Consider the following 17,087-nt stretch of genomic DNA (forward strand, 5'->3'; position numbering starts at 1 on the left):
ATAATAATAAAGTGTTGATATAATAATAAAGATTTTTTAGTATATAGTTTTTCGTGATAAGAGTTCGTGAGCTGGACCAATTTTAAAAATATTTGTTATTACTTTTTTAATTTTACATAATCTTGCTCTTAGCATTGTTGCCTTATTATAAAAGATTAAAAAAAGTACTAGTAGATTTTCATTCCATCAGTATCCTATATGTCTGATTATGTGTTTCTAGTTTCAATATTACAGAAAAACCACAAAGTACCAATTAAAGAACGGATAAGGACCAAAAATCCATTCCACAGAAGTCTGAATGTTTAATTTTTAATTTACCTACATGGACAGACGGTCATGGCTTAATCGACTCCGCTATCAATAAGGACTTAAAATATACACAAGGTACTAAAAACTAATTTTTGAAATTATATTCGCACGAAGCTAAAGCTAATGACATGTTTATGTATATAAATTTCATTGGGTTTTCGCCAAAGTTTGATGTACATCGAATATGTTATTTGTAGTGTCTTTTCCACATCTCTTTCCTCACTTTTAGCTAGGTTTTCATTTGTAAGGAAATATTTGGTTTATAAATGCGAAAAATATGTAATCGCATATTTGGATGTGATTAAGATGTCGTTTGTAAAGTAGGTATGACATCAATTATTTTTTGCTGGAAATTTAGTATGATAGTATGTATTCTGAATGGGCACAGGAATTGGGAGCACCTCTAAATATAATTTGATTAGCGGATTCTGACGGACGTTGCAGATATAATGGGGATAGTTAAACTCCTTGATTTTCAAAGCTAAACACTAAAATTTTTTCCCACAATAGACCCGATAGTGGCCTAGGTGCATTTCTTCTGGTCCTTTGAATCTAACCTAACCTTAATAATTACCAAATTATATTGGAGACATAGGCACTACCTGAACTTGGCAGTCGCTCAGACCGATGGGCAAATGGTTAATAAACTTAGATATCTATTGTAAGGTTCACGAAGGATAAGTAGGTACTTTTGTGGGTTTCAAAAATGATGAACAATGAAGGTACATTTCTGACGAGAAAGTTTCTAACTGCATACCAAAAAAAACCATTAACATGAAAATATCTGACATACAAATTGCAGAAAAACGCCCCGGCTAATACTTACTTAGACCACAAATAAACTTGGAAAGGGTCTTTTTAGATGGACGCTAAGAGCAGCAAAAATTTAATAAAAATCATACTATTTATGTAATATTGGTACATGAATATAAGTAAAAACTTAAAAATATCATTTCTACAACTTACCTGAGATTATTTAAACAGTATTTAATTAATTTTTATTCTAAAAACTAAAACACAAAATAAGCGCACAAATTTCCACAAAAATCACAAACAAAATAATTATTTAGTAACATTCACTAGAAAATGGTAACCCCAGTCATATATAAGAAAATAACGGACATAACAAGAATAACAAATCAAAAATATGGCAACTTTAAAACAACTGAGAGTTAAACATTTTTTTCATTTGCAAATTAAAAGAGTAATAAAAAGAGATTACGAAACAAAAATGTAAATAAATTATTTATATATTCAATATTTTTAATTATTTAATTTTATTTTCTATAAAAAGTACACAATGCCGGTAATTTTACTACCTTTATTTACAACACTGTTTTTCAGTAAGCTATCACTACTAGATGAATGTAACAGTAAGAAGCAGCAAATTGACTTTGCAAATTTGATTTGTCAAATGATTTTGACAGTTGGAAAAAATCTGTAGTTCGATTCGAGATACGATTTGACCTACTGAAGGTGTAAAAAGGTCGGTGGAAATCGGTTAATAATAATAATTAGCAAATAATATTCGAACGAAACTTTAAATTGTTTTAATCATAAAGTAACGACAAAATACTCCAATTAAACAAACAAAGCAATCAACTGTAGTCTATCGTATTTGACAAACTACAACAAGTCTTGTCGTGAAAAATGTTGAGAACAATTGCCAGCCGTAATGAATGGATTTTCCGTAGAACAGCGACCAATGTAACGCGTTCAGCTGCCCGTGTTCTTAGTTCACAAGCGGCCAGGAATTTGCCATTAATCAGGTGGGCCTACCCAAACATAACAAAACCTAATAATTCCCTAATAACAACAATTACTATAAAGAAAAGTGAATGCAAGTGCAAATTTTATGCAGTTTTTTAAGGTTATAAATTGTTGTGTAACCCAATGTCAGTTGTTCGTTATGGCAAAAAATTATAGAAAAAAAAAAACTCAGGTTTGTTACATTAGTATGGAAAACTAAAACGAAGACGTAACAAATGAGCGCCAGTGTTATGAATAGAAATTACAAAATAATTATGCAAAGGGACTGTTTCCCTAATTGTGATGATTTTTGGTATTTCAGCCTGACAGGCAGAGGGGTGGGTGGTTTTTGTGTGTTTTGAAATAATGTTGGTGGGGTCTATGATTACAAAATTAACTAACATTCATCAGTCGAATGATGCCACCACTATCAGCTCATGACGCCACTGATAAGACAATACCATAAGATTTATAGTAGAAAAAAATATAAAGAAAGGAAAAACCAACAAAAAATTATTGCTAAAAGTTTTGTTTGTTTTTGTTTACAAGCATATTGTTATTTTTTGTTTATTGCAATAGTTTATATATGTGTGTGTGTGTTCAGTTTGTATATTTATGTATAATTAAATATTATCATATCGAAATAATTGTTCAATTATCACAAGGTGGTACTTATTTCTAAGCTGGTGGTATTTTTTTTATTTTGAGTTTTAGAGATTTTGCCGTTTACCATAATAAACCAGATAGTATAACTATACCAAATGGATCTATGATTTCAGTGGATATCATTTGAAGGCTTGAAAATCATTAATTATTCTTAGGGCGGGTTTTTCAGATAAAGATAATCTACATTCTTTGTTTAAACCTAGTTTAATATATGTTTTGTGTTTTTCAGTAAACAGTAACGTTACTTATTATCTTAGTTTAACTGAGTGTTATTGGCCAATTAAACTTAAGTTATAAGTGAGAAGACACTATTAATAAAAACAATAAAACAATGATTTCGGAAGAACAAAAACTTAATATTTTAAGTAAATTGCAATTTTCCGATTTGTTTTGTTTTATTTATTATTGTTTTAAATGTTTATTTAACATTTTTCCAAAATTTTTCATTTTACAAAAGTATTATTTGCAAAAAACAGCTGTTTATTGTTTATGTTTTTGAGTGAAAAGTTGGCAATACTAACAAAGTTTACTGAACTTAAATCCATAACTGAAAAACACAATCATCGGTTAAAGTCCGCCTAAATTTGTTCCGAGTTTAATCTAACAGCAAGTTAAGCCTAGTTTAACTGAGTAGTAAGAAACCCGCCCTTAGTTCTCTGTCCGATAGAATCATCACATATGTAATTAGATTTTGTCTTTAGTAACTTTTTTCAAAAATAATTATTGTTATTAAGTTGTTTTGAATGTAAAAATTGACATCTGCTTTTTTAAAGATCTTCTGGAAAAATTTTAACCAAACAAACCAAACCTTTGGGAGTATGGAATACAAATTTTGTTCGTGCTTATGCCGATTATCCCGATCATATTAAAGTTGCTTTGCCAGCTTTATCGCCAACTATGGACCAGGGTACCATTGTTAGTTGGGAAAAGAAGGAAGGTGACAAATTGAATGAAGGTAAGAACCTCTAACTAAGAAAACGTATTAAGTTTCATAAATAAATATTTATATAAATGATATATTACAGGTGATCTTTTGGCTGAAATTGAGACCGACAAGGCTACCATGGGTTTCGAAACACCTGAAGAGGGTTACTTGGCTAAAATTGTTATTCCCGCCGGTACTAAAGACGTGCCAATTGGTAAATTGGTGTGTATTATTGTACAGGAAGAATCTGATGTTGCTGCTTTTAAGGACTTCAAAGACACAGCCGGTCCAGCTAAGCCCGCAGCTGCCCCTGCACCAGCTCCGGCTGCCGCTGCTGCTCCACCACCACCTCCAACACCAGTCGTTGTTGCTGCTCCACCACCACCAGTAGCCGCAGCACCCGCTCCTGTTGGCGGTAAGGGTTTAACCGCTGTGGAACAACGTGGTCCACGCGTTTACGCCAGTCCGATGGCAAAAAAATTGGCTGAAGCCCAACAATTACGTTTAGAAGGTTTATTTAATAAAAATTTCCCTTTTGTGTTATTAACCATTATTTGCTTTGCACTAATTACCTACCTTTGCATGCAGGACGTGGCAGTGGTGTTCATGGTTCCATTAAATCCTCCGATCTTGCAGGCATGTCCGCAGCTGCACCAGCCGCCGCTGCAACAGTTACCGCACCCCAAGGCGGCTACATTGACATCCCTGTCAGCAATGTTAGAGGTGTTATTGCCAAGCGTTTATTGGAATCGAAACAACAAATACCTCATTACTATGTAACCGTAGAGTGCCAAGTGGATAATGTAAGTGTTATACTAAAGTAATTTATTAATTTTTAAATTGTTATTAATTTCGAAAACATTAAAATTATTCACAGCTCATGAAACTGCGTGCTAAAGTTAATAAGAAATACGAAAAACAAGGAGTTAAAGTATCTGTTAATGATTTCATTATCAAAGCTACTGCCATCGCCTGTCGTAAAGTACCCGAATCAAACTCCTATTGGATGGGCAATGTTATCAGACAGTAAGTGGTTGATTATAAGTAGATTTCATTATGAAATTTTATTTATATTTTTTTAATTATTTCTTCTTTCAGATTCGACAACGTTGATGTCTCTGTTGCTGTTTCAACCGATAAAGGTTTAATCACCCCCATCGTTTTCAGCGCTGATCGCAAAGGAGTTGTTGAAATTTCCAAAAATGTTAAGGAATTAGCTGGTAAAGCCCGTGACAATAAACTTCAACCTCATGAATTCCAAGGAGGCACTGTCAGCGTTTCCAATTTGGGAATGTTTGGTAAGTAACTAATTGAAATAAAATTTGTGTTAAATATTCGACTTTTAAGTAAATATTAGAAATTTCGTTGATTTTTAATGAAAACAAGAATATTCGAATTTTTCATAAAAAATTCAAATTTTTGATAAATATTAAAATTTTGTTTGATGAAAAATCGAGTTTTTGTTGAAAATTACATTTTTTATAAAAACAGCATTTTCGAAAAAAGTCGAATTTTCGACAAATATTCGAATTTGTGTGATAACTCGAATTTTCTGAAAAAATTCCATAAATATTCGAATGTTTTATAAAAACTCGAATTTTTTATAAATATTAAATTTTTTATAAAAACTCGAATTTTTTATAAACAGTCAAGTTTTTCATAAATATTGAATTTTTTTTTTTGAACATTTAAGTTTTCGAATTTTCGGTTAATATTCTGGTTTTTAATGAATATTCGAGTTCTTGGTGAAAATTCAAATTTTTATAAAAACAGAATTTTCGATGAATTCTCTGAGTGTTCGAATTTTATTTTTAATTATCGATGAATATTCGAATATTTCAAAATTTAATGAATATTCGAATTTTTTACTAGAACTGAACTAGAACTGAACTAGAACTGAACTAGAACTGAACTAGAACTGAACTAGAACTGAACTAGAACTGAACTAGAACTGAACTAGAACTGAACTAGAACAGAACTAGAACTGAACTAGAACTGAACTAGAACTGAACTAGAACTGAACTCGAACTGAACTAAACTAGAACTGAACTAGAACTGAACTAAACTAGAACTGAACTAGAACTGAACTAGAGCTGAACTAGAACTGATCTAGAACTGAACTAGAACTGAACTAGAACTAAACTAGAACTGAACTAGAACTGAACTAGAACTGAACTAGAACTGAACTAGAACTGAACTAGAACTGAACTAGAACTGAACTAGAACTGAACTAGAACTGAACTAGAACTGAACTAGAACTGAACTAGAACTGAACTAGAACTGAACTAGAACTGAACTAGAACTGAACTAGAACTGAACTAGAACTGAACTAGAACTGAACTAGAACTGAACTAGAACTGAACTAGAACTGAACTAGAACTGAACTAGAAACTGAACTAGAACTGAACTAGAACTGAACTAGAACTGAACTAGAACTGAACTAGAACTGAACTAGAACTGAACTAGAACTGAACTAGAACTGAACTAGAACTGAACTAGAACTGAACTAGAACTGAACTATAACTGAACTAGAACTGAACTAGAACTGAACTAGAACTGAACTAGACTGAACTAGAACTGAACTAGAACTGAACTAGAACTGAACTAGAACTGAACTAGAACTGAACTAGAACTGAACTAGAACTGAACTAGAACTGAACTAGAACTGAACTAGAACTGAACTAGAACTGAACTAGAACTGAACTAGAACTGAACTAGAACTGAACTAGAACTGAACTAGAACTGAACTAGAACTGAACTAGAACTGAACTAGAACTGAACTAGAACTGAACTAGAACTGAACTAGAACTGAACTAGAACTGAACTAGAACTGAACTAGAACTGAACTAGAACTGAACTAGAACTGAACTAGAACTGAACTAGAACTGAACTAGAACTGAACTAGAACTGAACTAGAACTGAACTAGAACTGAACTAGAAACTGAACTAGAACTGAACTAGAACTGAACTAGAACTGAACTAGAACTGAACTAGAACTGAACTAGAACTGAACTAGAAAGAACTGAACTAGAACTGAACTAGAACTGAACTAGAACTGAACTAGAACTGAACTAGAACTAGAACTGAACTAGAACTGAACTAGAACTGAACTAGAACTGAACTAGAACTGAACTAGAACTGAACTAGAACTGAACTAGAACTGAACTAGAACTGAACTAGAACTGAACTAGAACTGAACTAGAACTGAACTAGAACTGAACTAGAACTGAACTAGAACTGAACTAGAACTGAACTAGAACTGAACTAGAACTGAACTAGAACTGAACTAGAACTGAACTAGAACTGAACTAGAACTGAACTAGAACTGAACTAGAACTGAACTAGAACTGAACTAGAACTGAACTAGAACTGAACTAGAACTGAACTAGAACTGAACTAGAACTGAACTAGAACTGAACTAGAACTGAACTAGAACTGAACTAGAACTGAACTAGAACTGAACTAGAACTGAACTAGAACTGAACTAGAACTGAACTAGAACTGAACTAGAACTGAACTAGAACTGAACTAGAACTGAACTAGAACTGAACTAGAACTGAACTAACTGAACTAGAACTGAACTAGAACTGAACTAGAACTGAACTAGAACTGAACTAGAACTGAACTAGAACTGAACTAGAACTGAACTAGAACTGAACTAGAACTGAACTAGAACTGAACTAGAACTGAACTAGAACTGAACTAGAACTGAACTAGAACTGAACTAGAACTGAACTAGAACTGAACTAGAACTGAACTAGAACTGAACTAGAACTGAACTAGAACTGAACTAGAACTGAACTAGAACTGAACTAGAACTGAACTAGAACTGAACTAGAACTGAACTAGAACTGAACTAGAACTGAACTAGAACTGAACTAGAACTGAACTAGAAACTGAACTAGAACTGAACTAGAACTGAACTAGAACTGAACTAGAACTGAACTAGAACTGAACTAGAACTGAACTAGAACTGAACTAGAACTGAACTAGAACTGAACTAGAACTGAACTAGAACTGACTAGAACTGAACTAGAACTGAACTAGAACTGAACTAGAACTGAACTAGAACTGAACTAGAACTGAACTAGAACTGAACTAGAACTGAACTAGAACTGAACTAGAACTGAACTAGAACTGAACTAGAACTGAACTAGAACTGAACTAGAACTGAACTAGAACTGAACTAGAACTGAACTAGAACTGAACTAGAACTGAACTAGAACTGAACTAGAACTGAACTAGAACTGAACTAGAACTGAACTAGAACTGAACTAGAACTGAACTAGAACTGAACTAGAACTGAACTAGAACTGAACTAGAACTGAACTAGAACTGAACTAGAACTGAACTAGAACTGAACTAGAACTGAACTAGAACTGAACTAGAACTGAACTAGAACTGAACTAGAACTGAACTAGAACTGAACTAGAACTGAACTAGAACTGAACTAGAACTGAACTAGAACTGAACTAGAACTGAACTAGAACTGAACTAGAACTGAACTAGAACTGAATTAGAACTGAACTAGAACTAGACTAGAACTAAAATAGAAGTAAACTAGAACTACACATTTTTTCTGTGCAAAATTTCGATATGAAATTTTAACATTAATCATTTGTTATTTTTATATGCATAATTTTAATTTTCATAAACTCTAATGTATACTTTCAGGAGTTACACAATTTTGTGCTGTCATCAATCCACCACAGTCTTGCATTTTAGCTGTAGGCACAACTGAAAAGAAACTCATTGCCGATCCCGATAGCCTTAAAGGGTAACTAACTGAAGATCAGACAAAAACAAAACAGTTTATAAAACTTTTCTTTTCATTACAGTTTCAAGGAAGTCAATGTAATGAAGGTAACCCTATCTGCCGATCATAGAACTGTCGATGGTGCCGTAGCTGCCAAATGGTTGCAACACTTCCAAGAATTTATTGAAGATCCTGCTTCTATGATTCTCTAAGAATCTACTTTCTCTACATTACATTTGAAATTTTCATGTCACCTTAATATCCTGCCATAAGTTTACAACTATATATGGTTGGCATTCAACGAAGGAGTGGAATATTATAAAATCATACCTACTTACATATATATATATATATATATACAACACATTTCTAGTAAATTGTGCGTTATTTTTAAAAAAACATTAGAAAATTTAATTGGATTTATTTAATATGGATGGATTTTTGTTTATGTTGAAGAAAAAATTGTATTTATTAAACTTTTTGTTGTAAAAAAACAAATGCCTCAAAGGAAAAAAGAAACACAAAATGATCATTACTATTGGAAAGATATTAATAATAAAAGAGAAGATGCTTCAACGATATTTCAATTAAAAATTAAATATTATTTTAAGCTTTAGTCCCAAATAGAAAAGAACAACACTAACACATTTTATTTCTTGAAATATACGTGCATCACATCAAATTTTGTAAAAAATAAAACAAAAATCATTTATAAATTGTTGTTGCTAATCGTATTGCATTCAATTATGAAATATGTACGAATAAACATAGAAAAATCACTCTGTAATATAAAATATTTATAAACACTTTGTATTTATTTACTTTTTTAAATTTGTTTTAACTTTATTCTACAATTTGTTTATACATGTCTAAGGAATGTTCTTACATTTACACTAAGAAATTTACTTTAAGGAATTTACCACTTGGCGGGACCAAATTCAGACCATTCTTTAACAAAGTCTGTATGTTTTTCAACAGCTGGTAACCAGTCCTTGCCGCCATAATCAATTTTGGGCAAATTACCCTTGTAATTTTCAGGCAAAACTTCGGGCGACAAAAATTTGTGCAAAGATTTCATATCACTGCCATGGAAGTGCATCTGTAAAGGGAAATAAAAAAGGTATATTAAACATACTTTCATTTAGTACACTTTACAACAGCAACAAACTTACTCTCTTGTTCAATTTCTCACGAACGAATGGTTTGAAGAGAGACCAAACCATTTTGAAGATAAAAGGTTGCTTAACAAAATGAACTTCCTTCATACGCAGGGGCATGGCATCTTGGATGAAAGTCAATAAACGTTTCGAGAAGCTGGGTGACAAGGCTTTAACTTGTTTCATCGCAAGACCATCAAAGTCCATAATACAAACAACACCACGGATCTGAGTTTCCTCCTCCAATTGAGCAGCAATATGTACCATATACAACATACGGAAAACATCATCGGAGGGCACATCATTGGGATCCCACAATTGGCCACAGTTAACAATTAAGACACGACGTCCCAATTGATCACAATTTTTCAAAACGTTTATAACACCAAAATTAACGAATTTGTCTTTAACTTGTTCGATTACTAAACCATGCAAAAGAGCGGCATTCTCTTTACGGAAAGCAGCGGTGGTTTTCATCTAAAATTGTGGAAAAACATACAAATAAAAATTACATTTTTGTTGAAGTCAAAAACATAAAAGCTAGCCGGTAGGTGTTATTCTTTATTTGGCCTAATGAGGATTGTAAAACTTTATCAACATTTTAACTGACCCTATGCTAAACGATAAGGTAAGTAGTGTTTGTTATAGTTTTTGCTCATTATCTTAATATTTTTATGTTTTATAAAAATTTGGTAATTTAATTTTATTGTTGTAAATGTGTTCCATTTAATGTTTGCTTCCATAATTTAATTGAAGTGCGAATTATCAGTAATTGTTTTTATGGTTTTTCTATCGAACTACAATTGCTTTTTTTGGACAATTAAGGAAAATATGCCATTTAGTTTTTATAATGCTTTTTAGAAGAATTTTGTCTAGATAACAACATGATTTAATTGTTAGAATCAAACTTGAATTCATGCTACCAAATTTTATGAAAATTATCATTGCTGCTGGATAAGGTTTTGCACTGATTTAAAACTGTACTGAAACTGAACTACAACTTAACTAGAACTGAACTAAAATTGAACTAGAATTGATCTAGAACTGAACTAGAACTGAACTAGAACTGAACTAGAACTGAACTAGAACTGAACTAGAACTGAACTAGAACTGAACTAGAACTGAACTAGAACTGAACTAGAACTGAACTAGAACTGAACTAGAACTGAACTAGAACTGAACTAGAACTGAACTAGAACTGAACTAGAACTGAAATAGAACTGAACTAGAACTGAACTAGAACTGAACTAGAACTGAACTAGAACTGAACTAGAACTGAACTAGAACTGAACTAGAACAGAACTAGAACTGAACTAGAACTGAACTAGAACTGAACTAGAACTGAACTAGAACTGAACTTGAACTAGAACTGAACTAGAACTGAACTAGAACTGAACTAGAACTGAACTAGAACTGAACTAGAACTGAACTAGAACTGAACTAGAACTGAACTAGAACTGAACTAGAACTGAACTAGAACTGAACTAGAACTGAACTAGAACTGAACTAGAACTGAACTAGAACTGAACTAGAACTGAACTAGAACTAGAACTGAACTAGAACTGAACTAGAACTAGAACTGAACTAGAACAGAACTAGAACTAGAACTGAACTAGAACTGAACTAGAACTGAACTAGAACTAAACTAGAACTGAACTAGAACTGAACTAGAACTGAACTAGAACTGAACTAGAACTGAACTAGAACTGAACTAGAACTGAAATAGAACTGAAATAGAACTGAACTAGAACTGAACCAGAACTGAACTAGAACTGAACTGGAACTAGAACTGAACAAGATTTATACAATAAACACTCATCTTTTCCATTGAGATTCTTAACACTAAAACGGTTAAAAACTTTATTGAAATAAGATAAATTCAAAAATGGTTATATTATACATTCACATAAATCAAAATTTCTTATTAAAATTAAAAAGTCAAACATTTTAACACCGGCTTTCGAGTGGGTCTTCCTTAAAGTCGTTCTTTCCATTCTTATATTATTTTATAGGATTGCATAACAATTTCTTATAAGGTTTTTGACTTGTTGCAATTCGATTAAATAAGTCTTTAAATTCATATTTAAAATTGAATTCCATTGATATGAATATACTCTGTCTGTATTTAATACGTGTATCAGCAGTTGGTTGGTAACCCAATTTAAAGCTTATCACATTTTTACTTTGTTTTTTGAGACAAAAGTTCAAAAGCGCAGCTATAATTTATTTGTATTTTTAAAATAGTACGAAATTCTATATAAACATTAAGGTGCCACTACTTTTTAATTAAATAAGTTGAATTATTAAATAATAAAAAGATTTTTGTAGACATTAAAGTTATATTTATGCATATAATAATTAAAACAAATATAAATAATGATGTCACAAAAACATTTTTGGATTTACAGGGGAAAATCAAAAAATTAAACATTAATGATAGAGTTTTTTTTAAAAGTGATTAAGTGATTCTAGGGGTTAGTCGGTAAGAATAGGAGGATTTAAGACTGAAAGCCAATTTGTTGCTATAGGGGACTGTAATAGAACGAACTAAACTAGAACTAGAACTGAACTAGAACTGAACTAGAACTGAACTAGAACTACTAGAAACTGAACTAGACTGAACTAGAACTAGAACTGAACTAGAACTGAACTAGAACTGAACTAGAACTGAACTAGAACTGAACTAGAACTGAACTAGAACTGAACTAGAACTGAACTAGAACTGAACTAGAACTAGAACTGAACTAGAACTGAACTAGAACTGAACTAGAACTGAACTAGAACTGAACTAGAACTGAACTAGAACTGAACTAGAACTGAACTAGAACTGAACTAGAACTGAACTAGAACTGAACTAGAACTGAACTAGAACTGAACTAGAACTGAACTAGAAACTGAACTAGAACTGAACTAGAACTGAACTAGAACTGAACTAGAACTGAACTAGAACTGAACTAGAACTGAACTAGAACTGAACTAGAACTGAACTAAACTGAACTAGAACTGAACTAGAACTGAACTAGAACTGAACTAGAACTGAACTAGAACTGAACTAGAACTGAACTAGAACTGAACTAGAACTGAACTAGAACTGAACTAGAACTGAACTAGAACTGAACTAGAACTGAACTACTGAACTAGAACTGAACTAGAACTGAACTAGAACTGAACTAGAACTGAACTAGAACTGAACTAGAACTGAACTAGAACTGAACTAGAACTGACTAGAACTGAACTAGAACTGAACTAGAACTGAACTAGAACTGAACTAGAACTGAACTAGAACTGAACTAGAACTAGAACTGACTAGAACTGACTAACTGAACTAGAACTGAACTAGAACTGAACTAGAACTGAACTAGAACTGAACTAGAACTGAACTAGAACTGAACTAGAACTGAACTAGAACTGAACTAGAACTGAACTAGAACTGAACTAGAACTGAACTAGAACTGAACTAGAACTGAACTAGAACTGAACTAGAACTGAACTAGAACTGAACTAGAACTGAACTAGAACTGAACTAGAACTGAACTAGAACTGAACTAGAACTGAACTAGAACTGACTAGAACTGAACTAGAACTGAACTAGAACTGAACTAGAACTGAACTAGAACTGAACTAGAACTAGAACTGAACTAGAACTAGAACTGAACTAGAACTGAACTAGAACTAGAACTGAACTAGAACTGAACTAGAACTGAAGTAGAACTGAAGTAGAACTGAAAGTAGAACTGAACTAGAACTGAAACTAGAACTGAAACTAGAACTGAACTAGAACTGAACTAGAACTGAACTAGAACTGAACTAGAACTGACTAGAACTGAACTAGAACTGAACTAGAACTGAACTAGAACTGAACTAGAACTAGAACTAGAACTAGAACTAGAACTGAACTAGAACTGAACTAGAACTGAACTAGAACTAGAACTGAACTAGAACTGAACGTAGAAAAACTGAAGTAGAACTGAAGTAGAACTGAACTAGAACTGAACTAGAACTGAACTAGAACTGAACTAGAACTGAACTAGAACTGAACTAGAACTGAACTAGAACTGAACTAGAACTGAACTAGAACTGAACTAGAACTGAACTAGAACTGAACTGAACTAGAACTGAACTAGAACTGAGCTAGAACTGACCTAGAACTGAACTAGAACTGAACTAGAACTGAACTAGAACTGAACTAGAACTGAACTAGAACTGAACTAGAACTGAACTAGAACTGAACTAGAACTGAACTGAACTAGAACTGAACTAGTTCAGTTCTAGAATAAAAGCCTCTCCTTTCCCAATTCTTATCACAATGCTTTCAATTTCACAGTTACTATTCCTATCGATTTCCTTTTAAATTCTTTGTCTTAATTCCCAATAAGTTAATAATTCTAACTTGACAATGATTTACATATTTAAATAAATTTTAAGCTTTTGTAAAGCAATAAAAACAATATTTACCTTTTCAAATGCACTTTGGGGATAGAAGTGACAGGCTCTCAGGAAAATAACCAAGAAATCATCATCGTCTCTGTAGTGAATATCGGGACAGGAATGTAATAATTCACGCAATTCTTTAATGGCTGCCTCTTTAACTTCGGGAGTTTCACGCAATTCATTTTTGGCAATTTCCATAGTTTCAGGGCGATAATAACCAATGCGTATATTAAACGCTTCTACGCTGTTATCGTTCGACATGTTGTCTAGATGGATTTAAAAAAATAACAATAATAAAAAACTATTAACAGTTACAAATGAAAGTAGAATTTCATAAACATTTACTAAACTTTTACTAATAACGAAATTACTCTATTATTGTTGCGTTATTATTGTTGATTAAATACAAAAATTAAATTTTTATTTGTTTAACATTATAAACGTTCTTAATGTGATTGTTTTCATTTAAGTAATTTGCGTTTTTTATTTATTTCTTTTTTGAAAACACTTACAAAATTTGTTTGCTTTGTTTGTTTTTTAATAAAGTATTTATCACAGGATTTAAATAATTTCAAATAATTATAACGGACGGATTTTTTTTAGCACGATTAACTTGTTCACCATTCACGGTATTCCATACAACTGATATTCCTCTATAACAACTGGTCCCTTGTAAACCCCGAAAAAAAGAACAAAAAGCGAAACTAAACCAAAACCTTCGATATTGTGATTGATATGGTTTAGTTGTTGTGTTGTCCAGTAGCTGTTGACGTTGTCGTCGTCAGTCTTAAAGATTGGACGAAGTCGACTTGTATATTTCACGGATTCTTATCGTTGCATTCGGAAATAAATACAATTATCAACACACATTCGTATATGTACAGAGGTTTTGTATATAGAACACAATCTTAGTTTTCTCCGTAGGCGAATGTTAACCGAAAACTGAATTGGAAAAAAGCTTCCGTTCGTTCTATCATTAAGAATGATGTCAAAGTTTTCGCTTTCATAAGTATTTCTTGTTTTACTTGCAGGGCACGTTTAATATCATTAATACTTATTAAATAATTTTTAGCTAAAAAGAGCCGTTAAAAGTAATAAAAACTAATTTTATAATAACCATAATAATAAATGGAATACTATCGCAATGTACACTATATGCGATATATGTATATGAAGATACCGAAAAGTCCAAAGGCTAAACGTAGCAAGGGTCACCTAAAACTTGGAAGGTGATAAAAATAAAAGATTTCATAATATGTACTAATTTATGTGAAAATAATCACGAATAATTTCGATTTTAGTCGTATGCATTTAGGTTGCATTATCAGTAGAACTGAATTAGAACGGATCTAGTGAAGTAGAACTGAACTAAAACTGAACTGGAACTAGAACTGAACTAGAACTGAAGTAGAACTGAACTAGAACTAGAACTGAACTAGAACTGAACTAGAACTGAACTAGAACTGAACTAGAACTGAAATAGAACTGAACTAGAACTGAACTAGAACTGAACTAGAACTTGAACTAGAACTGAACTAAAACTGAACTAGAACTGAACTAGAACTGAACTAGAACTGAACTAGAACTGAACTAGAACTGAACTAGAACTGAACTAGAACTGAACTAGACCTGAACTAGAACTGAACTAGAACTGAACTAGAACTGAACTAGAACTGAACTAGAACTGAACTAGAACTGAACTAGAACTGAACTAGAACTGAACTAGAACTGAATTAGAACTGAACTAGAACTGAACTAGAACAGAACTAGAACTGAACTAGAACTGAACTAGAACTGAACTAGAACTGAACTAGAACTGAACTAGAACTGAACTAGAACTGAACTAGAACTGAACTAGAACTGAACTAGAACTGAACTAGAACTGAACTAGAACTAGAACTGAACTAGAAGTGAACTAGAACTGAAATAGAACTGAAATAGAACTGAACTAGAACTGAATTAGAACTGAACTAGAACTGAACTAGAACTGAACTAGAACTGAACTAGAACTGAACTAGAACTGAACTAGAACTGAACTAGAACTGAATTAGAACTAGAACTGAACTAGAACTGAACTAGAACTGAACTGAACGAACTAGAACTGAACTAGAACTGAACTAGAACTAGAACTGAACTAGAACTGAACTAGAACTGAACTAGAACTGAACTAGAACTGAACTAGAACTGAACTAGAACTGAACTAGAACTGAACTAGAACTGAACTAGAACTGAACTAGAACTGAACTAGAACTGAACTAGAACTGAACTAGAACTGAACTAGAACTGAAATAGAACTGAACTAGAACTGAACTAGAACTGAACTAGAACTGAACTAGAACTGAACTAGAACTAAACTAGAACTGAACTAGAACTGAACTAGAACTGAACTAGAACTGAACTAGAACTGAACTAGAACTGAACTAGAACTGAACTAGAACTGAACTAGAACTGAACTAGAACTGAACTAGAACTGAACTAGAACTGAACTAGAACTGAACTAGAACTGAACTAGAACTGAACTAGAACTGAACTAGAACTGAACTAGAACTGAACTAGAACTGAACTAGAACTGAACTGAACTAGAACTGAACTAGAACTGAACTAGAACTGAACTGAACTAGAACTGAACTAGAACTGAACTAGAGAACTAGAACTGAACTGAACTGAACTAGAACTGAACTAGAACTGAACTAGAACTGAACTAGAACTGAACTAGACTGAACTAGAACTGAACTAGAACTGAACTGAACTAGAACTGAACTAGAACTGAACTAGAACTGAACTAGAACTGAACTAGAACTGAACTAGAACTGAACTAGAACTGAACTAGAACTGAACTAGAACTGAACTAGAACTGAACTAGAACTGAAGTAGAACTGAACTAGAACTGAACTAGAACTGAACTAGAACTGAACTAGAACTTAACTAGAACTGAACTAGAACTGAACTAGAACTGAACTAGAACTGAACTAGAACTGAACTAGAACTAAACTAGAACTGAACTAGAACTCAACTAGAACTTAACTAGAACTGAAATAGAACTTAACTAGAACTCAACTTGTATGAAAAATTTTCGAACCATCGATTTCTGAAA

The 17,087-nt window shown here is 32.6% G+C and overlaps 2 protein-coding genes across 4 annotated transcripts; one reads left to right on the plus strand and one right to left on the minus strand.

The window, feature by feature from the left end:
- The first annotated feature begins 1,681 nt into the window (after positions 1-1,681).
- On the plus strand, positions 1,682-9,201 carry LOC119603028 (dihydrolipoyllysine-residue acetyltransferase component of pyruvate dehydrogenase complex, mitochondrial). 3 transcript variants are annotated; one of them, XM_037954883.1, is made up of 8 exons: positions 1,682-2,078; positions 3,498-3,679; positions 3,750-4,160; positions 4,286-4,452; positions 4,527-4,675; positions 4,748-4,947; positions 8,324-8,426; positions 8,488-9,201. In XM_037954883.1, the coding sequence occupies exons 1-8, from the start codon at positions 1,960-1,962 to the stop codon at positions 8,615-8,617; spliced, it is 1,461 nt and encodes a 486-aa protein (XP_037810811.1). In that variant the 5' UTR covers positions 1,682-1,959; the 3' UTR covers positions 8,618-9,201. The 3 variants fall into 3 exon arrangements, with proteins under 3 accessions (XP_037810811.1, XP_037810810.1, XP_037810812.1); XM_037954882.1 differs by having other exon boundaries at positions 1,698-2,078; positions 4,238-4,452; XM_037954884.1 differs by having other exon boundaries at positions 1,698-2,078; positions 3,750-4,064.
- Positions 9,200-14,804, minus strand: LOC119603030 (retinaldehyde-binding protein 1). Its single transcript, XM_037954886.1, has 4 exons — positions 14,506-14,804; positions 14,018-14,259; positions 9,578-10,039; positions 9,200-9,504 (listed from the first exon to the last, which is right to left on the minus strand). Exons 2-4 carry the CDS (start codon positions 14,252-14,254, stop codon positions 9,322-9,324), a joined length of 882 nt encoding a protein of 293 aa, XP_037810814.1. The 5' UTR covers positions 14,255-14,259; positions 14,506-14,804; the 3' UTR covers positions 9,200-9,321.
- Between the last annotated feature and the right edge of the window lie 2,283 nt (positions 14,805-17,087).

This window comes from Lucilia sericata, unplaced genomic scaffold (assembly GCF_015586225.1).
Source record: "Lucilia sericata isolate MDLA Ls3-8-SP2 unplaced genomic scaffold, ASM1558622v1 Contig000270F_arrow, whole genome shotgun sequence".
NCBI lineage: Eukaryota > Metazoa > Arthropoda > Insecta > Diptera > Calliphoridae > Lucilia > Lucilia sericata.